The following is a 23,358-nucleotide window of genomic DNA, read 5'->3' on the forward strand; positions in this document are numbered from 1 at the left end:
AATGTATCATAAGGTGGGTTATTTAGGAACTGAAATTACATTGGAAGGACTGGCAAGAGAGATGTGTGCTCAGGACAAGTGCAGCTACAATTAATGCTAAATATAAGGTGTCATATCTTTATCTAATGCACAACCTGAACTGCTTCACAAAGGAAAGTGAAGCAATTAGGCCCAAATAACCAGATTATACGTGGGAGGTGTTTGAAGGCAGAAGATTTAAAACACTGTAATGCATTGGGAGAGGGTTACAACAAGAGGTAATATTTCCTGATAGGTTAGTTTACATCCTTAGGAAAATATTTTGGACCAGACCAGAAAAGTAAGCAAGACCTTAACCAGGACTTGGCTGGGATGACACCCAAACAAAGGTGAAAAGTAAAGAGGCCCCACCCTTCCTATGCACAGGAAGCCCCTCCAGCAAGTAATCCCCAGGAACAAAACAAATCCAAGAACAGATAGTGCTGTCCTGTGTGGATTTGCAGCTGCCTCAGCCCAACTCAGAGGCAGCCTTCTCCCTTCTTGTTTCTCTTAGAGCCAGTGCTAAGGGCAGAGAGGAAAACCTGAGTTCAAACAATTATGACTCTCTTTTAGAGTGGAAACTGGAATTCACTTCTCTATCCCGGAGGGGCAGGGCCAGCCATGAGTCTTTCCTTGCACCCTGCCTGCCAAGTTCCTTTTTGTCCAGTCACAAAGGGTTAACTTTGTGACAGAGAGGGTAGTTTGTTTGCACAGCCCTTTTACCACCCTGTGAGTTGAGGCTGTCAGCCAGAGGGTCAGGGTTCATCAAAAGGAACTGAATCATCAGACATTATAAAAACTCCATATAAGAAACAGATTTGGTTGGAATGTATTGCTGTCAGAATGGGAAGGGGGATGAGATGGGACGCATGTTTGCATTGGGAAAGGGTCTCGCTCAGCTTTTGCAAAACTCCTTGCCCCTATTTATCATATCAACACACAGACAACACTTTGTCTTCCAAAGTGAGAGATGGGGGCCAAACATTTCATCACAATAAGCTGAAAACAAATCTCTACTGCCTTTACTTGGACGTGGAAAATGCTCCCTTGCTTTTAAATATAAAACTATACATATATTTGTGAACCTACTGTCGCTTTCATGTGGGAGTCTTAGTTTAACACAAATGATTGTACAGCTACGAATGAGTAGAGCACCTAGGATTAAAGAGATTTTATTTAGCCCCACATGAAATAGCAGAGCTGATGGCAGCCTCTGGTACAGAAGAAACACAACCAACAAGTAGTTTAGTGAGCACTGGAACTAACAAAGCCGCATCTCCTGTGTGTTTGTACATTGTAGTTGATTGACTAGGATGTCTAAGATGGCATAAAATTAATTTGAAGCTCTTCCTACAGATCAGGCACTTATTAGCATTCTCACTTTTATGGAATATCTGAAATATAATAAGACATGAACCCATGTTGTAACTTACCCTGTCGGGGATTGTGATAGAGCCTTTATTTGCTATCAGGCTGGTTATTTTCACAAAATCTGTAGAGATGTAATTACACTTCTGACAAACTTGTTCAAGATCAGATAGTGGGCTCAAAAATTATTAGAGAAAAGGACAGACAGGCAGACAGATGCAGACACCATGACCATGTAAATCTCATTTCCATCAGAAATCATGCTAAAAGAACCTATATGGAAATTAATTTTTAAAGGGGACTTGATAGGCAGAGGAGTAGACCTCTGCAAAGTGTAATTTCAAATTTTAAGTGAATTTCATGCGAGGATAAGCTATTGATAACAGTCTGGAATACTAAAATTCTCCCTTTTACCTAAAAGAGAGGAACAGTACAGAAAGAGCCGTGGTGCCCCACCTTATCCTTGGTTTAATAAACTAAGGCACTGAGGGCAGGTGATTGCTTAGGGAGAGGAGACAAAGAGCAGCTCCAGTGGCTCTGTCCCTACATTTTTTTGTGCATGTGAGCACTTAGGGCTAATCACACATGTAAAGCACTGCAAATGCCTCTGAATGTTTGTATTTCACCACTGCCTTTGCCTTTATCCTTGCTTCCTTGCTCATTCCCTGCCAGCTCCATCCCTGGGCTGCAATGGGAAAGCACTGCTTTTTATCCATTGTGTATGTACTGCAAACCGCAGTGGGACCTGAATCTTGATTAGGGCCCCTAGCAACGATCACATACCCCGCAAAAATCATAATTTAACATTACAGCCCCTGGTCTCTCAGCTGGGATGCATGTGTGGAGCTGGGGGTATTTATTCATGGACTCCCAGCCAGAGACTGGAAGCAAGGCTGTTTTATTCCCAGCTCTGACACCAGCCTGCTGGGCGGCCTCAGGCACATCGCTCTGTCATCTTCCCCTCTGTAAGCTGGGTACCCACGCCGCCTGCTTTTCTGGAGTCACTGAGCTGCCAGTGGATTTGGGGAGGGCCAGCTAGCAGCCCACTGCAGCTGATGGGCCATGGCTTGCTCTGCCCCATCTCTCTGGCCCCACTCACATCCCCCCCTTTCCTCATGAGCACCCCACAGGTGGGTGCCCAGTGTGAAAAAGGGAGGAAAAAAGGTCTTCAATAGACTTTTGCATTTGCACCCCAAAATACACCTGTGGCCCAGGCCTGGTTCTCCTCCAAGCACTGCAGTTGGGGATGCCGGTGCTGGCCATGCCAGTGTGTTGTCCTAAATCTGTGTTCTTTCACCCAGTGTGGAAGCTGATCCACACACAGAATAGTGATACTTGCTTTTATTTCATGTCTGAGCAGAGATGAGTGCTAAGTGGCAAATCTACAAAGCTAGCAAGCATATTTATACATACATATACAATGTATACATATGTATACATATACAAGCATACTTATACAATTTTATTCAGGTAACATTTGCATAATGAATCTACATCACTACCCGTCTAAGCTGCTATTGCCTTCACTTTCCCTGCCCTCCGTTTAAAGGTACAGGGCATTTTGAATTCATGTGTTCAGTGGGTGAGGGTCTTCCCTTGGAGGTGTTTTCCCATTTTAATGCACTAAGTTCACTCATAGGACACAATTTCACAAGTTAGTTAAAGATTTCTAACCCACATCCCTCCAAAGCTGGTGTGGGCTGACACATAACCAGTCTCTTCCCTTTATCCCATTGTTCCCCTTCATCGCATTCTGCATCCCTTAGGTCAAGTTGTTCTTCTTTTCCCAGAAACGGTTCTCTCCCCAACTTGTGCTCCCCGTCCCCAGAGGCCGAGGCCACGCCGGGGTGTGGGAGAGGGGCAGGACGGTGGGGACAGCGGTGTCCCCAGGGCCCGGGGGAGCGGCCGCCCCACCCGTCGGGGCGGGCTCGGGCAGGCCAGGTGAGGCGGTCCCGGCCCTGCCTCTCCCTCCTGCCGCAGCCTCTTTGCTTCCCTCCCGGCCGGCGCTGCGCTGGGGGTGCCGGCGGCATGGCGGAGTCCCAGGTGCTCCTGCTGGACGAGCTGCACGTCAACGAGAAGGTGACGGAGGCCCAGGCTCGCTTCTACTACAGCGAGGAGCAGCGCCGAGCCCTGGAGGCGCTGGTGACCCGCGGCGAGGCGGCGTATCGGGAGGCGCTGAGGAAGGAGCAGCTCCGCGACTTCCTCTCCAGCCGGGAGCTGCAGGACCTGCGGGGCGGATGGCGGGGGTACGACGACCCCCGGGAGGGCGGCAAGGTGGCGCGGGGGCCCGGCGGCGAGACCCTCTCGCTGGCCTACTGGCCCGAGTGCTCGGACACGGAGGTGCCCCCGTTGGACTTGGGCTGGACCGACAAGACCTTCTACCGGGGTATCAGCCGGGTGTCTCTCTTCACGCACCCCCGCAAGGAGGAGAGCGCGCCGCACCTGAAGGAGGTGGTGCGGGAGATGATCCAGCAGGCGCAGAAGGTACGGCCCGGCCTCGACGGGCCACCCCTGCCCGCCTTCACGCCTCGGCCGGGGCCAGGCGGGCGGAGGGCCTGGCTCGGGATGTGGGTGGAAGGCAGGAGAGAGCCCGCCACGGCTCTCAATCCAAAGGAGGAGCGTGTTGGCTATCCAGCTGGTCGGCACCCACCAGGCAGGGCTTTCCCTGCGGCTTGTTGCCAGTCATGTTACGCTTTGCTAAAGCTGATGCCTGAGATGGGGTTAAACCCCTTCACACCGCACTCCATTCCCACATACTTGGGGTTCTCTACCTGTGTTTCGCTTTGTCCTGTCCTGGTCTCATTCCCAGGTTCAGAAGAAGGCAGGTCGTGATTCTGTTACAGCCGCTTCTCCTGTGCGTGCAGGTATCCTTACTTGAGCACAGGGCAGTGCGTTTGTTTATGGGGTGGTGTTTTTCGGGTTTATTTGTTGTGGTCTCAAATACCATCCAGCCTGGACTGCAAGTAGCCAGAGTCCAGACAATACGCGGCTGTTCCTCCTATTTATCTTTGTCTGGAAATGACTTGTTAGTGACAAGAACACCTCTGGCAAGAAAACAAGCCAGCCATGATGCAACAGGAGCTTGCATTGAATAGGTGAAGGCAATGATGAGGTTTTTCGTCACCCACCCTGGATGTGGGTGAAGTTTCCAGGGAAGACCGCCCAGGAAAAGATCCCCTTCAGAGCTGACAAGCCCCATGGGGAAAGGGGTAAACAGTGTAAGAAACTTCATTTCTGCGCTTAGTTTTGCTGCTTTCTGGTTTTTCTGCATTCTAATTCAGCAGTTATTTCCTCCTCCACCTGCTCCCCTCGCCAGCACACACTATATGCACAACTTTTGCAAACTTGTTAAAACCAAATCTGCTGGGAAACACAGCAAACTTTCCATAGAGACACTGCTCTGGTGTGTGATCCCCTCAGCTCCCTGCTCGGAAAAGTCATGCACACCCTGTAATACTGTTCAGTGGCTGGTGTGGTCAGTCATTTAGAAGACCCAGAAGCTGTAAAATCCTTACACTCCAATTTAGTGCAACTTCACATCCTCTGCACTGTTACAAATGCCTCTACAGACCACGCAAGAACTGGGAAAGTTTGTTTGGTTTTTTTTCAGTAGCTGTGCCTGGCACCTAGAAGTAATTAATTCCTTTTTAGATTTTTATTTTTTCACTGACTGGACAAACTGTGCCCCTCCCAGCCCAAAGCTGGTTTCATGTTTAACAGCCATTTGAGTGTTTAATGGTCCTTTTCATAGATAACTATGCCTATTGTGTTCAGCTGAGCTGGCCCTGGTAAAAACCCGGCTCCAGGTAGCAGCTTTTCAATCAGCAGATGACAGTGGGGGTTTGTTGGGTTTGGTTTTTTCGAAGGGGGTCTAAACAGATACTAGTAATATGTGCCACGTCTGTGGGTGGCTTATCATCAGTGTTTTACAAACATACATTAATTAAGATACCGTGCTGCAATGAGATTGGCAAGCATTAACTTGCCAATCTTTAAATTCCTGTGAAGAGCTAGGCACACCTATGGGCCCTACAGATAAGTTTGTTATCCATAGGATAGGTAGAGAAATGGGGAAAACCTCTTGCAGGGGTAGACACTCATGCTCTGACTTGTACTTGAGAACGTTCCTAGGTGATCTTGACAGATCACCAGCTGTGACAGGGGTTTGAGAAAGTGAACATAACAGGCATTGCCCATAGCACATTTGCTGGCTTGGAAGTCCCATCTGCAAGGCAGCTTACCTGTTTTTTTGTACAGAACTGCTGTTTTTATGGTCCACAGTCTTGCAGTTTAGCCTGAACTGGCCCAGGGCCCCACAGCTTGGAAGGAACCATCCGTTCATATTGCAAAGCAAATAGTAACAATGAGTGGTTTGTCCAGCACGTGGGGTAGGTTCTGCAGCCATTAGACTCATTGCAAATGGAGGGGATGGGAAGAAAACAAATTCACACTTTTGCTATCCATTCTTGATCAATTCCTTATGCAGATGTTCTTACTTCAGATGAATATTATCAGGCATTCTTGTTCCTAAATAACTACATCCATATTACAATGTGTGGAGGGAAGAGGGAGCATAGCAGGCCTGAGTTAATGCGTGAACTCTTCATGCCTTTAATTATAATTTGCCTGTATATGGGTTGTTCGGGAATAAAGTGGCACAAGTTCACTGTTTTTTGATTTTTAGAGGTTCTGGTAACATCCCCTGCATCTTGCTGGGAAGTGAGAACCAAGACAGGACTGGACATGCAGCTCTGCCTAGCAGAAGTTACTGAGGGACTTAGTATGATGTAGCTCCACCAGAGTTCACCTGTATCAGGAACTTATATGTTAATGATGAGCATAAACACAATGTCAGCTCTTTTTTTTTTTTTAACATAGAAAAGCTTGTTTAAGCACTGTTGACAGAAGGAGCCTGATGGAGCAGATGTATTACTTGTTGTTGGCCATACAAGCAGAGACTCAGCAAACACAGTAGGGGATGTTTACTGTGGCATCACTTGCCCAGGAGCCATTTGTTCAAGAACATTTTTCAAAGAAAAGAAGTCTCTGTGGAGAATTATTCACCCTTCCTTAGGGGGCTCCTGCAACTTGAGCTGCACCTCTTCTAAATATCAAGAGAAGAAAATCCTACAGTTTGATCCAATATTTATCTCCATTCACACCTGTACACACCGTTTCCAGCACAGCTTGGCTCATTACTGTGACCCTCAGCACCTGGGAAATTAAAATTTACTCAACTCTATTCCCAGCATACTGTCAGCATGACAGCTCTGACCTGGCAAGTTGATGTTTCACTGAGGGACAAGGAAAACAGTAGTCCTTCACTCATAACCTTTCAGATGTTGGGAAGAATAACTATTTCAGGCAGAAAAAATAATTGGTATTTCTAATGGTATAAAAGATACAGAAAGGGAGACAAAACATGTAAGATCAGCATTAAAGTTGCCCATAACCTTCTTGGTTTTGTTGTTACTCATCTTATGAATGTTCAGGCTTGTCTCTCACGTCAGCTAAACCTTTTTGTTTTACATAAAATCTATGCCCAGAAAGAGGGATGAGTTTTATACCAGAAAAACATTGCAAGTGAAGAGAGGGAATGATCATTTTGCCTCTAAATCTTGAACACACTCCAGTCCCTTCCTGAGAAATATGAGGTGTTTATGTTTGAACTCCATAAATCATTCCTTGGGAAGCCAGCCCTGAGAGCAGACTTCTCACAGGGACTTGGGAGAAAAAAGGGAAATAGAATTCTTGTTGTTTGCACTGTGCACCGGGGCTGAGGATTCAGGCTCTGATTCCTCTGCACATTCATTCTTCCATTACACACCTTCAAGTTAAATGTTAGAGTTGTGTTTTCAGTCTTCTTTTTCAATCTATTTTCAGTGTTCTCCTTTGTTTAAGTGGATCCTTACAAAGGAAAAACTAGGCATTTGGCTTTGGCATTCCTCAGGCTGCTGAAATAAGTAATTTTCCCCAAGAAGAAGGAGAACTCTCATTATTAAGTTCCTTCCAAAGTGTGTCAGGAGGCAAGCAAGAAAATTTTAAGATTACTGGTAGTGCTTGGACATGTATATCCCTGTACTTCATCTGCCCTGTATCCTTCTCCTCTGTAATCTGGCATCAGTGCTCTCCTTTATTTTGCACCAGTGTGATGGGGCCTCCCTTTCAGTTCCTAATATTTTATTCAGTTTTCTGTCTACTGTCTTCTTGTTTCCAGATTATTGCAGTGGTCATGGATGTATTTACAGACCGGGACATCTTCCGCGATATCGTTGATGCAGCATATAAGCGCTGGATCCCAGTCTATATAATCCTAGATGAGGAGGGTGTGAAGCTTTTCCTGGAAATGTGCAGATGTCTTGACCTCAGTGACTTGCAAATCCGGGTAAGATATTCAATACTGAACTATTATCTCCTGCAGATCAATGGCCTTTTCCAGCTGTAATGAATCTTGGAACTCACTTGGACAGGCGAACACATCTCTTCCTCCCTAAAGTCATATCACAGCTCTTAGACAGGGTTTGATGGAACACAGAGGGATAAGAGAGTGGCTTGATAATACAGAAGGAAAGAAAAAGGAAAGATCTGGATTTTTTGTCTTTCACCTAAGACAGGGATTTAGGTAGTTTCTTGGCTTTTGTGACCTAAAAATTCCTGTTTGGGAAGAAAGTTGTTGAAGGAAATTCCTGTGGGTCTTCTGTGTGAAGATTCAAACTACAGCCCACAGTAGCTCTTTGAGATGACTGCATGGATCTCAGTTATAGGACACACATCCTCTGTGAAATCAAGACTTTCCTATCCAGCAGTGATCATCTTGGAGTGAATGAGCTTGTAGCCCTCCTTTGCATGAGAATTTAAGGGATTGAGGGGCATAGCTGCTGCCTAGCCCTATATCAGAATATGCCTTCATATAGTGCATGCAGCACAGCAGTGTAGTCAGTCTGGTTTGGCTGGCAGAAGGGATCTCACTCCTCAGAGGGATCTCACTCCCTTACATACAGACTGAAATCCTTTGTGTGTTTCTAGTTAGTATGGTATTCCTTTTTTCCATGTGTTTTTAATCACTGTCACTACTACAAGCTTATTCCAAATAAGTTGCTGAAAAAGTTGCTAAGTTGGACAAAAGCTCTAGGATGCCAGACTCGCCCCTCTTTGTGTTCCAACTGTTCTCAGTATTTTAAGAGAACCATCTTAAATCTGAATGAACTGTGAACTACCACTCTGCTCTGAGTTTCATCAAAAAAGCCATCCAGCTGACAAGCTTTCTCATCTTTCTCCAAATCGGAGATGGAAATTTCTTTCCTCTGGTGTCTTTGAAAGCAAGACACAGACATCATTATAACAGACCTGTTTCAAGTGTCAGGGGTATTCCGTGGCCTAGGCTCGAGTCTCTTCGGTACATAATTGAGAAATCTCAGCAGTAGTTCCATTTGCTCTGCTACCTATTTCCCAGTACTTTTCTCATCATGTCATCACGTGCAGGAATGATGTCTTCAGTACTGCATATTTTAACTCCTGGATAGAGTGAATGAAAAGATGCCCTGGCATTTTAGAAAAAGTTGTGATGCTATTGGAGAGGTGAGTTCCTTTTTTGTCTGCCTTCTCAGTCTCTAAACAGTAAGCAGTTGTCTTCTGCTCTTCCTCTTATCTCTTTCTCCATAGGTATCTACACAGACTTTACACTCCTAAACCAGTCATCACAGTGACATGCTACAGCAGTGCCTAGGTCCTGCAGCAGTCTATTTCTATGATCCTTTCCAAAGAGACAGAGTTTGAAACTGATGCCATCAAAAGCAGGAGAAAACTCTTCTGTGTCCCTCTGTGGTTCCCTTCTCTCACAGCAACCCTTGCTACATTTTGCATTAGATTCCATCAGCTAAAAAAAGTACAAATACAAGCTGAGCTAAGGCAAGTCTACTGAGAAGTTTTTAATGTCCTTTGACCTAGTTGTTCACTCTTCTGCAGAGCTCCAGCCCACAGAATGCTGCCCTTCAACTTTCCTCCTCTTTTCCCAGCTATCTCATACTGTATCTTAAATTCCCCTTAAGATTGTTCTATTCCCTTTCCAGTATAGCTAAGGGTTTTGCTAATCTTGTTAAGGCCAATGCAGCTAATTCCTGTATATGGTACTATGGAAGGACTGAGAAGATTCTTCCTGGAACAGGGAAACATGTCATTTGCCTCTCAAGGAATATGCTCTCTTGGAATCCTACCCATGGCTGCTTTGGATATATCTTACATGCTGCTGCTTGGGTCAGGGTAGCAGAAACCGTCATATAGTGATTCACCTGACAACAGAGTTTAGATATGCAAGGAAGCTCAAGCAAGGTTAAGGCTTCCTTGAGGACTGCCCCCAGCCCTACCTCATTGATGTAACATGCCAAATATTGAAGAGCTAGATTTAAAGCAAGAAAGGGCCTCTGGTCTTCTTCAGGCAGAATCATTTTGTTCCATATTATTTGATCATGGAGGATGTTGGAATTGCTGAGGAAGAATGAGAACTGTGGTGCAGTAAACTCTGTCATTCACCCATTTCTTATCTATGACATGTCTTTCTCCTGACAACTGCTTTGATGTGAGTTTCTTCTAAAGGTAAAACATTATCTCCTTACAGAGTCTTTCTGTGTTACTGTTTTGCTTCCTTCTAAAAGATTTTCACCAGTGAAATACAGTTTGCCAGCAAAGGAATTGCATGCTCTTCTTTCCTGCCATTCTTCCCACCTTTCCTTTGGAATGCTTGTGCAAGATATAGAGGATGGCTTTTTTTCTCAGAAAGTTGCAGCCATGTGGGATATAACTTTAAGGTTTAGAGGCAAGTTCTGATCCCAGTGGGAGAGAGATGACACACTACCATGGGCTGCAGGGTCTGTCTTCTGTCACTACCAGATACTCATATTGTTCTGTGACTCCTGCTCTTTTGGTTCCATTGTTCATCCAATGCAGAGTGAATACTTCAATAGTTCTAATACAGGGAGATAAACTCTTAACATTGGATTTTGCCCTTTGTATGTGTAAAGTGCTGGGCATCTTCAAAAAATTCCTGGCTATTGTATTACTGTGAGATGGCAAGGTATCATGATCTGCTGACAGTCTCAAGGGGGGAAACTGCTGTAGGAAGACAGTACCTGACTCTGCAAAGAGTAAAAGTTCTTTACCAACTCCAGACATGAAATGAGAAAACCTCAATTTTTGTCTGAAGGCCAGAGTTCACTAGGAATGCATTTAAATTCAACCATCAGCACGTTCAGGGGTTGTTAGTAAGAGCATGTCCTGTGTGGTATGAGTCATATGGCTTCCTGAGCCTACCGGACATGATTTGCCAGACTTCTGTTATATTTGACACAAGAGTGTTCTTTGGAGATCACAGTCAATCAGAGTTCTCATAGATACAAAATTAATAACCCCTCCAGAAAATTCCTTTTTTTTTTTTTTTTGACCTGAGGGTTAATGCTCTCCCCAGTTTTTAGATAAGTGCTTTTCTCCCCATCCCTGTTAATAACAGACACTCCCAAAGACAGGGAGTTCTCCTAGAGTTCCATACAAGCCCAGGGTATTACTTACTTGCAGGAAGTTCACCTGTGTGTTATTTTTTACATTCATTTTCCAAACATGTAAGGAGTTTCTCCCCTCACCCCAGGAAGTCTGAAAAGTTTCTGCCTAAGACACTTTCAGAATTTCATTTCATTTCCTTCATTGATTCCTAGCTCAGATGAGGGAGAAGCTGAATGTGATGTGATGCAGTGCTGTTGGTTTTTTAATTATCTGTTACAGAATTCTTCTAGTCTGCTTGTGACCTCCTGAAAATGGGAGCTTACAAGGCCTTCTTTTTGCCAAGACACAAATAAATAATACCCAGTAATGATCTTGGTAGGCCAGGTCACAGCTAACCACGTTCCATCCCATTCTACTTGAATACTTGCAAGTTACACTACTTTGTCAATAAGCATGCCTTTTCCACAACTGTTCAGGGCAAACATGCAGAATAAATCCACAGTATTTCCTATCACTACTTGAGTATGCTTCCAGATTGTGGTTGCTTTTGTGTCCCTATGTAAGATGAATTGCTGCCATCCATCTCTCTGACCTGGAGGTCTGATCATTAGAAATTATATTCTTGCAGACCATAAATAAGAAAAAATCCCTTACTGCCATTACTGTGGTCTTGTCCATAGGAATCCCATCTCTCTCATTCCCCCCCTTCTGTGGTACCTCCATCTAGGATTTAAAGGGAGAAATAATGGGCATCTGGTGCCTCCCCCTCAGCCCTGTGGTCAAGTGAAGCAGTAGGACACTCAGGTGAAACAAAGGACAGGAGGTACCCCAAGAGATTTTATTGACTGAAGGGATCTGAATTTCACAGGGACAGCAAAATGGGGATCTCCACATTTTGAAAAACAGACAATATGAGGGACTGTTGAGTCGCTATCATCTCTCAGCTACTGCTTTTGTCTGTTGCCTCTCCTTAATCTGTTTCACCTCTGTTAGTTTATAGAGGTCCTTAGTGCCATCCCTCCTAACTTGAAATAGAGATCCCCACCTGCTTTGCAATATATATATATATGTATATATATCAGCAGTTGTTCTAAGAGGGAAGGTACACACAGGATTCCCTGGTGGAAGCACTTACAGCACCTTCCTTTAGGGTCTCTCTTGTGTCTCCCCCCTACTCAACCCCAGTTTGTGAGCACTACTGCCCAGGTCTGTCAAGTGACAACCAAGTGTCAGTCACAGCATTACTGACTTTCTAAACTGTGTCTAATTTAGCTTTCTGTGGGTTCAGGGTAAGGTTTAAAAGTGTGTCACAATAAAGCAAAAAAGACCAATTCCTTCACTGTTTGTATTAGGATGCTCAGTCAGGCTTGACTGTTACCAGTCTGTATTAAGTTGGAGCCAGGGAGATGTTAGTCACTGCTTCTGATGAGGAGTGATGCAAGTGTGTGTAAAGGAAATGTGGAAATTTAATGCAGACTGCAGCTTCCATAAGCCAAAACAAACCTTAATCAGGCTTCTGCAAGAATAGAGATCTGGAGGGGTCACTTCTATCTAGTGAGCTAACTGGTCCTCTACCCAAAATATTTGTTACTACTGTAACACTAGTGCCCCCCCAAAATGCCTGCAATATCACCTCATTTATATTTGTCTTTCCTCTTCTATTATTGTGCAGCCCTTGGTGCATGAACCCAGGCTCGATCTTCCTCTGTACAGCTTGATATCGCAGTCTACAAATGCTCCAAGATGCTTGAAGGCAGAAAACATTATACAAATAACCTGTTAAGTGACTTGATGTTTATATGACTTTGTGCTTGTTTTCTGCATTTCAAGATGTATTTATGCACTCCTGTACCTACTTCGTTCAAGGAGGTTTACGTGTGCAGCTGTTCAGTTCTATCCTGTGCCTTTCTAAGTGTTATGTACAGCTCAGTTACCACAGAAATTCAAGTGTGCTCTCTTTCCACTGAAAGAAGGTGATAGAATGTACAAACACAATAAAATCCATTCTTGTTAGATGCTAAGGAACTTTCTGCTCACACAGGCTTATAATTCTTGATTCACAAAGGTACATGTCATGTCAGAGCTGTTGACTGATTTGAAGAACGAGGTCCTTCTTTTCACTTGCAGTTGATACTCCATGATTTGGCAAATCTCACATCTAACATTAATCAGCAAGGAAAAAAAACTATCTCAGGTGATCAGCCAGTCAACTGCAAATGTTATTTTAACTACTGGAAAGGGCACCCTTTCTCTTGTGCTCTACCCAACCTGCATTCAGCATCCCACACATATGACTCACTGGTAGGCCTCGGGCAAGTCACTTCATCTTTTTCTCTCTTAGGCTCCTCATCTTTAAAACAGGGTAATAATACTTTCAGCAGTGTTGGGAGCATTAATTAGCTAATGCCCACACAGGACTCCAGACAGATCAAGCAATAGATGAATGCAAAACAGTAGTATCATCAGTTACTGTTAGTCAGAATTTGTATTGCAACTGCTGTATTTTAGTGGGGGAAATAGGAGCAGATTGAAAAGGTAAGAGCTATATTCGAAAAAATGGCTTTTGAAAGAAATCTGCATTCTTATAATCACTCATTCCTGCATGCTGATTTCTATAGCCTATCAATATTTAAGCTGTCAGTGAGGTTTATAATAATAGGACTTAGCTCTTTGTGGGATCTGAGGCTGTGCTAGCATTAGCCAAATCCTCCTGATTCTTCTGCTCTGCAGATGAGGGAAGAATGAGGCAAACGTGAATTGACTTTCCCAGAACATCACAGGGAATAGTGTCAGAACTGTGATTACACTGACTCCCAACCCTGGATTTATGACTCCAGTTCACAGTACCTTTTGAATTTTCATTGTTAAAGAATCCTTACAGAAACAGATGGTGGAGTGAAGAAAATTGTCTAGATTTGTGTATCGGAGTGACAAGATTATTTGCTCCAAACTTACAATAAATGCTTTTGGGTTTGGGGTGGGGGGAAGGGAGGATGTTTCATGTTAGTTTGGCAACTCAGTCTTGCACAGCCAGGACCCATGAACAGAGTAACACTCAGTCCAATGTGCTTATGTGTCCTTATAGTATGTGCGGGCAAACATCTATTGCTGAAAATCATGTAACCTTAACTTTTGTGTTTTTTCTGTGTTTGGTAGTGGTCTGTTTTATTAATTGTAGGTTTGCTGGCCAATGGGTATGAGATGTGAGGTTTGGGGAGAGGTATTCTTTTTCTAACTACTTCTATTCATTTTATGAAAAGTTTTTCCTTCCTCTTCATCAGAAATTCTTTTCTGCTGACCTATTCAGGACACTGGTAGAGACACTCATCCTACTCCTTTTGTTCAAAAAAATTTCTATGTTTTTCACTCTCTGTTGAACAACAGGGGAGCTGGGTGGACACCATAACTATTTGGGGTTCTTAGCAAAATTATAAAGGTTCTCCTTTTGTTAGGAAACATCTATCTTTTGAGCAATTGAATTGTTTCCTCCTCTCTAAGAATTAAATTGTCCATTCTTCTAATTTGGTCGTTTTGTCAAACCACGTGTGGTTGGGAATCGGAACGCAAGCACAAAAATAACCTAATGCAGACCCGTCTCATACATTACCTTCCAAGTAACTGTGTCCTTTGTGCTGCACAGGTGTTGTGGAGTTCCTTGGCTTTGTGGTTCTGCTACCATAATCTGGAGAAGAGCTCACAAGTGCTATGGAATAGGGATCAGGATTCAGAGAGTGCAGGTGTAACTCAAGAGCTTTCTCTTCATTCCTCTAAAGTGGGCTGGGCCTTCCAAGCTACAGCACAGGACTGGGGATGGAGAATTACTTGATTTTGACAGCATTGTCTTGCCAGTGGGCTCAGATGAATAGCTGAGGACAGCAGGCTGGGTTACAAAGAGGCTGACCTGTTGGTCAGGGCTGTAAACTGAGGGGGGGGAGTGACCTGCGTACACAGGGGATGACAGCAGGTCTTATGGCACAATGCTTTCCTTTCTGTAGGCCTTCTGTTGGCTTACACAAAATAAGCTGTAGTCTCAGAAGTAGTGAAATAACGTGAGTGACATGTTAAGACTTGGAGCTGGCAATTATCTAATTATCTGCCCTATTTATTGTGGCATTTTTTCTTTTCACCTCCCTGTTAGAATATCCGCATACGTTCTGTGACAGGAGTTGGGTTCTACATGCCATCAGGGAAGATCAGAGGCACACTGGCCTCCCGATTCCTAATGGTGGATGGTGAAAAGGTGGCCACTGGATCATACAGGTGGGTCACACTTGGTTAAGGCATTAAGGCATTTATGTAAAGAATGGCTCATGACTTTGCGTGAGAGTATTTTTCTCATGTCATACACATTCTTATCCCAGCCTCTAATCTGTGTGGCATCTGTAGAAACTGGAATGGGATGACAGAGAAGGTGGCATAGAGCCCAAGCTGCTTCTGAGTGGAACATAAGCATGCTGGTAGAACATTTCAGTGGGCTAGAGACAGTTCCACACTGCATCAGGTGGGAGTCTGCAGGGACTCCCCACCAGTCACTGTGCTCAGTTCTCTTCAGTGAGGTTTTCAGTCCGGAGGCTCCTGATGCAATGTTGCTTTTTTAAAAGCGTAAACTGTCCTTCAGAGTTTTACAGTCTTTTCTTCCAGATCTGGTCTGCATACCTAAAGAAGGACAATAATGTTGTATCTATTGTGACCCATCTTGCCAAGGATGTGGGCAAATGGCACAACGATGCATATTCCCATGTAGTGTCTTAGGTTTTGTTAGGTGGGCTGGGTCAAGTATGCACCCACAACTCTAACATTGGTTCTGTTTCCTCCTCTTAGCTTCACATGGACTTCATCCCACATCGACAGAAACATCCTGCTAGTCTTGACAGGACAGCATGTAGAAATGTTTGACGTTGAGTTTCGTGAGCTCTATGCCATCTCAGAGGAAGTTAATTTATACAAGGAACTGGGTATTGCTAATCCATTCCTTCTTGGAATTGGGAAGCCAGGCTTTCATTCCTCCACTGTGGCTAGGAAGTTCATCAACCCCAAGTATGGTTTAGTTGCAGGGGCAACCCGTGGTGATATGATGCTCTGGGCTTCACGACACAGGCAAGATAATCAGGGAAACATGGAAAAGGAGGAAACAAGTGAGTCAAAGAAGCGGTTAAATCAGTTTCTGAATGACTTAGTCACATTGGAGCAAGTATTCCCAGAAATAGATCCCCCTCTGGAGAACTTGAACAAGCTGAATCGGAGCCCTCAGAAACTGTTGTCCCGGCTCCACATGGACCTGAAAAATAAATCCAAATCCAGAGAATCTATTCGTGATGTGAAGAAGGAAGACGCACTGACCAATTCAAAGCAAGGAAAACGGTTTGCCAGTGGGCTTTTCAGTCGCAAGGCCAAACGGTCTCCAGGCTCAAGCATTGAGGCCAATTCTTTTGCCAGTGAAGGACATTCAGGAGAAGACCTTGGGAACATGAAACTGGAATATGAGCGGCTTAGCATTGGCCGTGCTAGCGTTCGGAGCACTGGAGGCATCTCAGGTAAAAACTTTTACCAGCTTACTCTGCTTTTTGTGTCCCTTGTTATGAGTTTGGCTGATTGATACAAACATACTCACTATAGGCACTTGTGAGTAGATCCTGTTATTTCCTCTGTATCAAAATGAGCAAGATCAAAAAGTAGAAGCTGTATCAAATGATACAGGCAATTTAAATTGAAAGCAATTTAATGGCAGTCTTATTGTAAAGTTGGTACTTCTCATTTAGATGTTTCTCATACTTCAAGTGGGTATGGGACAAAGAGAACGTTCACTATTGTAGTGGCTAGCAGGGCACAGACAGATTTTCAGTGTAACCCCTCCTTTCCTCATTAGAGTTGGGTGTATTTACTGTGACAGGTTCCTGGTGGAGAAGAGAGAAAAACGTGTTTTTATTGAGATGAGGGGAAAAGGAGTGGAGGAAAGGGTGCAAAAATCTTTTTAATTTGCTCCTTTATCACCTTCTGAAATGGGGGAGAAGGTCATGGAAACAGATGCTACAGAGTAGATCACTAGATCTCAACTTTTCTTTCTTTGATAACACATGATTGATATTTTCATCAAGTCCTTCCAAGGCTTCAGTCAGTTGAAGACACAAATGATAAAGATTATTACCAATTTATGGGTTCATAGCTATCTCCCTAACATATTTTGTGAGTTTGAAGTAAATCTTTGGATTATTCAGCCTGATTGTCGTCCTCTCAGTGAGTTGTGTTGGATGTCGATACATCCTGCACCAGCAGGAAAATAAACTACTTGCAGAGAGAAAATTTCTCCTCAACTTATCTGGCCAGAGACCATTCTGTGATCTGATGAATGTGAAATGCAGGCATAGAGAGACTGAATTCCCTTGCAGCTTACCATGATGTGAAATGGAAAGACTTCTCTTGAGACCAAAAAGAAAAGCAGGGTATGGGAAAGGTCAGCAACAGTGCTTGGTTAGGTTCTTAGAAATATTTCTGGCTGAATGAAGCAGACTTCAAAATGCCAAATGAACACAAGGGTGGAATGGTAAGAAGGCATGGATAATTTATTTAATATTATAGTAGACCCATTTTAGAATGTGTGCTTAGCATTTGGGGAGGCAGAAGTAAACCCTGGTATCAAGAGGCTCTCTGTCACAATGACAGTCTTGAGCACAGACAGTATGTGCTGGTGGTCCCCATTACTCACAGCCAGGAAAACCAAAATCGGTGAAGACCTATAGGGAGATGTATGGGCATTTCCTCTTGGAGGAATGGACCTGAGGGCTTGCACTACCCTCTAGTGACAGAAGTAGAGAATTGTGCAATCTCTGATTTGTCAGCACTTCATCAGAGATTCCCTGCATTTCTCACTGTCAGCTGTTTTAAAGCACACAGCCTGCCATCCCTGCAGTGTCGTGATGAAATTAGGCCCAAATTAAGGCATGAAAGAGATTGATGTCTCCAGCTGAACAGTGGGACACTGCACCCTTCTAGAGCATTGCACAGTCCGGGCAGCAGGAATGTCCCTGTTTCTTTTAACACAGAGTATCTGTGCCAGACAGTCTGATGCTCAGTCTAGACCATTTCCACAAAGACACTATCATGCTATTATGTTCAGGTTTTATTTATTGCCACCATTACTTCCTGTGGGCTGTCACCTCTTTCAATAAAGGGGAAGGAAGGACTGAGAACAGGTGCAGGGAGGATGCTGAGGTCCAGCTCACCACCCTTCCCCCTGCCATATTTTTTCTGATAAATCTTTCCAGTGAGTCCTTGCTAGTATTTTTGGTTTATGCAAATTGAGAATGCCTGTTCATGGTGACAGCAGGAGACTCCACAGCTTTTGAAGTAAGTAGACTTCAGTCACGTGGTGTCATAAAAGGCTGGAGGAAGATCACTGCTTGTGTGTTGCTTTTGAATTGAATCACTGTTCTTGAGAGAAAGCTTCCTAGTCTAATGGTCCCAAAGTGGCACGTGAACTGCCACTGGTAGATGGTAGAGGGCACATTAGCAAGATGGAGGCTTATGAGGAACAGAAAAAATTTTGTTATCCAGAAGATCCTGTAGTTACTTGATCAGTAGCACATACATCATTAGGATTTAATAAAAAAATTCCTGAACATGGGCATGGAATAGAGTTCCAGCTTCAAAATAAAGATAGGAGGCACTTTGTTCTTGGGTAACTGTAGGGCTGACTTAGTTTTAAGGGCTAGTAAAAACCGATGCTGTGATACTCTGGGTGACAGAAGGGAGAAGTGGAAATGAAGAAGAAGGTACTTGGTATGCAGGCAGGTTAGGATGCAATTATTCAGAGCTTCACAGTTTGAAATAGCTGCCCTTACCTTTTGTAAAGATTAAACAGCACACTTAAGCCCCGTGGGCCTTCTTGTGCATACATCCTCCAAAGTCACTATTAATTCTGTAGTACCATAGAGACACATCCCACCTTGCAAATGCATAGAGAGACCAGATCCACACCTCCAGTAGCTCACAGAGTAGTTGAAAGACATTATTCAAGCAGGCTAAAGGTCAGATTCAGTCTTGTAGGAACAAATAGTGACAAAGAGAATCTGAACTGGGAAGGGAAATGATGAAAGTGTGTGCTGTGATGGAGGCTAAAAATCTGATGCAGTATTTACATGCTAGAAAAGGATACCTATAAGTCAGAATTAGGCGTCTGGAAAATACAAGGGCTACAGATAATGTCCCGAACTAAGTGTCTGAATCCACACCCTCAGGTTTTGTACTAGCACACTGCATGGAGACTGTGCTACGTCTTACAAGGCTTTCTTAAACCACGTCATCAAATTGACAGAACTCTTGAATTTCACTCTTGCCCGCTCAGGAACACAAGAGCAGCTCTGAACCTGACCAGAGTCTTGTTAATTTTAAGCTGGTGCTGGGCAGACTGTGATCAGCAAAGACACTGACATCTGTGTGCAGTTTCTAGGAAATACTGCAAAGGTTTGAAAGCTGTATGCCTTGGAAAGCTGACTTTTCATTTTGTGTTCTCCCTTGAAAAAAGCAAAGTGGGCTCATTCAGAAGGGTCTGCTGTTCTGAGTTGCTTCATACATCAGCCTTCACTCCTCATGAGTGACGATTGCAGAACAATTATATCCTTAATAGCAGGATTTTGTGTTTCACTTTTGGGTGCTTCTTGCAATAAGAAATGGTATTTACAGTGGGTACTGCAATACTACTGAAATAGCTGCATAGTTCTCCCCAGTGTTTTTCAGCCAAGGTGACATCCTGGAGGGATGGTAACTGGAAGAAAGAGGGGAACGTTGTATGTACCTCCTTTATACGTACAAGGAGGGTGTTTGCTCTAACTGTAGTGGGATCTGTAGAAAAAGGTTAGAAGACAAGAGTAAAAAGTGAGAAAAATAAAGGAGTTGGGAGTTAAAATTAAGCAGAGGAGCACAGACACTTTTGAAACTAAATGCGAGGGTCTTGAATGTGATACACACAGGGAGGGGAAAAGGGATAGCAAAGAGATAGGAGTTATGATAAACTTAGTAGTAACATGCAGAATGCATCAGAGTGGGGATAGGTAGAAGGAAATGCCCAGGGGAGATGTGGGGAGGAGGCAGTAGCATACACAGCAGCCACAGAAGTGAGGGCAGGTTGCAGTGCAACCTCCCATGTGAATATCAAGAAAATGGAGTGTGGAAGAGAGTGAAGAGAAGGAGTTGGAGAGGAGAGAGCTCTTCTCTTCCCCATCATCTACAGGTAAGGACAAAATTGATCAAATACTGACAAGAGAGTGACATTAAAAATTATTCACTTGAAGCCCAGTTCAGAGGTGGTGCTTGGGTTGAATGCTCCCTAAACTTAGTAAGGCTGAGACTTCTCAGTGGCATGTCACCATGACCTGTGGTAGTTTTCCCTCCCTATTCTCACTCACAAGTGGCATTTGGCTCCAACTGCTTGGGAGATACACATACACCTTCCTTCTGTACAAATACATGAGTGGGGCCTGCCTCTGTTCAGAGTGATTGCAAGCCATATGGCAGCCCCTCTCAGTACCTACTGCCCTGATCATGTAAGCTTTGCTGAGCTCAGAGCACAGATGAGCTCCCTTACTTGCAAAAGCCTCTGAACACACTTTTGTACAGTGCTTGAAAAAAATATGCTGGGGCATCCAGACCAACATCTGGCTGTAATGAAGGAGACCAGAGAGAAGTGCAAGCATTGAAAAGTACAGATACTGGGAGCAAAAGAAATTCATAGAGTAAGCTTTGAAAAAAAGATTATAAAAAACTGAGGCAGCAAACTGAGGCCTTGGGATTTGTCTTGGAAAAGCAATGGTGGAAATAGTGGCACTTGAGATGTTTAAAATGAAATGTGAAAAAAAATCTACTGAAAATGTGTGTGGGTATCAAATGGATGAGATGACCTGACTTGGTTTTTTTGTTTGTTTGTTTGTTTTTTCTGTACCTCACTCTTTGGAAAACCTACCACCCAAGGCATGGCCAGACTGTTTTTCAGTGCCAGCTTGGACATGAGAATACCACTGAGGCTAACGTGGGTACAAGCTAAAACCTGGAAATACTTCTCCAGTAGTTTTCTCCACAGTATACTCCACATTTGCTCTTATTTTAATGTCTCTTCACTACACTGCAGTAGGAAAAAAAGCCATGAGAGAGTACAGAGTAATGTAGGTCTAACATAAGATATACAGTAAATAATGAGAGTGAACTGTGAGTCCAAACTTTATCCAGATCTTATTTACTTAACATTAACCTTACTTTAACTTCCTTTCATTCCAGGTAACCTGAATCCAAACTCCACTATGAGCGATAAAAACAAACAATCTACCTGCGTGTTATCTTGATGGGGAAGAATTGTCTGGAGAACTGAAGACTGAACAAGCTGGAACAGTAACTTCTTAATTGATTTAGAACCTTCAGCCATATCCTCACGCAGTGGTCTGTAAAGCCACTGCACGGGCCTGGATGCACCTGGCACCCCCAGTTAAAGCACATTTCTGGGTGAAGCTTAGACTTTGGATGGTCGGTCCCTTAAATGAGGGTTAGTGATGAATGTATTAGTCCATATGTCTGTGTGCACACATATTTTACATATAAAAACAACTGTGATGACTGGTCTCAGAGCTCGCTCTGTGTCCAGATAAATGCAGGAGATTTTCTGACTTACTTGTGCTGCTACTTCAGTCTGTCTAGCTACAGACTAGGAATCACTGTATTGCATTGTTTACTCTACTGCACTGCAAAAATGTATTGATCTGACTGGCTGGAAGGCTAAATCCAATCGAAGTAGCAAATTCTGGGTGAAATAAGGATGTTTACAGACAGTGTAGCAATCCTTTGTCCACTAGGAGTCTTCCTGTAGATTCCTGTTGTCAATTACCAATGCAGAAATGAGTGCTCTGGAGGAAGGGTTTACCTAACAAGAGGCCAACAGATTAGTATTCGAACTGTTTCATAGCATAAATATAGCAGTTGAACAAAGTGATTTAGCAAGAATGTAGTAAAGAGGAAAAATTGAATACAGGGGAATGTTCAAACTCCAGTTCAGACTGGGTCAGGAAAAGTGCCTTATAAGGGGGACTGGGCAGAATCTGGGAGCAATAATGCAGACTACAGTGGCTGTTAGAAAATCCTGTTTGTTCCTAATTCAGCAGTACTTTACCATTCATGGAAACCAAATTATTAAGGAGCACATCTCTGAGAGCTGAAAGAGGAAGCAGAGGAGGCATGCAAGCTTTTCAAATGGCCTTTTTTTCTTTAAAGTTAACCTTTCCAAACTCTAAATCATGCTAAAATTGAGAGCTTTGATCCATAAGAAGAATTGTGTGCAATCAGACCAAAGGCCATCTCATCTGCTATTCTGTCTCTGAGAATAGTCAGTAACAGGTGATCACAGAAGCATAAAATACAAAGGTTGTATACAGAGATCTTTCTCTGACACCATTCTAGCATTCTATGGGCTTTCTGAACTGGCAGTTCCTTCTGGACCTGGCCTTAACGTACTTAGTCCCTTTCTAAAAATCCTTTTCTACTTTTGGCCTCCACACTGTTCTGAGTCAACAAACCCCAAGTTCATTGTGTGGTACGAAAAAGAACTGTTGTCAGGCTGTTTTAATAGTTTTCTTGATGATTTCCGTGAGTGATCCCAGTTCTTACACTGTCAGACATGGTGATGACCAACCCTATTCCTTGTCTCCTTGCCACTCGTGATTTTACAGACCTATTTCATATATGTCCTCAGTCATCACTTTTTCCAAGTTCCAGGCTCACAGTACTTGTAGCTATTCATTATATGGGATCTGACTGACACCTCTGTCCTCTTGTTCACTAGCCCTTTTCCAGTTCTACTCACTAACAGAGTGGAGAAGCGGGTTGTTTTTTGTTTCTACAGTGTGCAGATTGATGCTTCACTCTGCTTTCTTGCCACCTAAATTACATACTCTGCTGTCAAAAATAAGCCCTCTTGTGATACCTAAGAATAGATCCTAATTGTAAGAAGACACCTGAGAGCTAACATACCTGCTAGCCAAAAAAATATTCAAACATCAGAAAAACACAGGTTTAGTTTTCTTACTTTTTGTTCAGAGAAACCATCTCATTGCACAACAAGTTCACAGCAAAGGCAGTTCATACACTCCCAACACAGAATAAGCTGTTCCAAAGACTCTTCCAGGTGCTGGCTTACAGTAGTGGTTGTTACACTCAAACAGCTGTCTGTAGTTGATGATAAAATGCAATTGATTGATTGACTGACTGACTGATTGATTAATTGCCTTTCCTGGAAGTGTATTTAACTTGAACAGCAAGCAGGTCTGTTTTATTGTGTTTACCCTGCGGAGTGTCTTGAGACCCTAAAATATCAAAGGTATTGTGCCCTCTGTTAAACATACTTATCCTCGCTCAGTGGATTAAATACTTGCTAGTCTGTATAATATTATATATAGCCTTCTGGGAACAAGTTGTAATTTTACAGCTGAGTCTGTCAGCTCGTAT

General features: G+C 43.6%; 1 protein-coding gene across 1 annotated transcript; it reads left to right on the top strand.

Moving 5' to 3' along the window:
• The first annotated feature begins 3,414 nt into the window (after positions 1–3,414).
• On the top strand, positions 3,415–21,599 carry FAM83F (family with sequence similarity 83 member F). Its single transcript, XM_027722721.2, has 5 exons — positions 3,415–3,870; positions 7,604–7,771; positions 15,017–15,138; positions 15,700–16,412; positions 21,145–21,599. The coding sequence occupies exons 1-5, from the start codon at positions 3,415–3,417 to the stop codon at positions 21,207–21,209; spliced, it is 1,524 nt and encodes a 507-aa protein (XP_027578522.1). The 3' UTR covers positions 21,210–21,599.
• Positions 21,600–23,358: the final 1,759 nt, after the last annotated feature.

This window comes from Pipra filicauda, unplaced genomic scaffold, assembly GCF_003945595.2.
Source record: "Pipra filicauda isolate LSUMZ 115617 unplaced genomic scaffold, ASM394559v2 scaffold95_size2449627_pilon, whole genome shotgun sequence".
Taxonomy (NCBI): Eukaryota; Metazoa; Chordata; class Aves; order Passeriformes; family Pipridae; genus Pipra; species Pipra filicauda.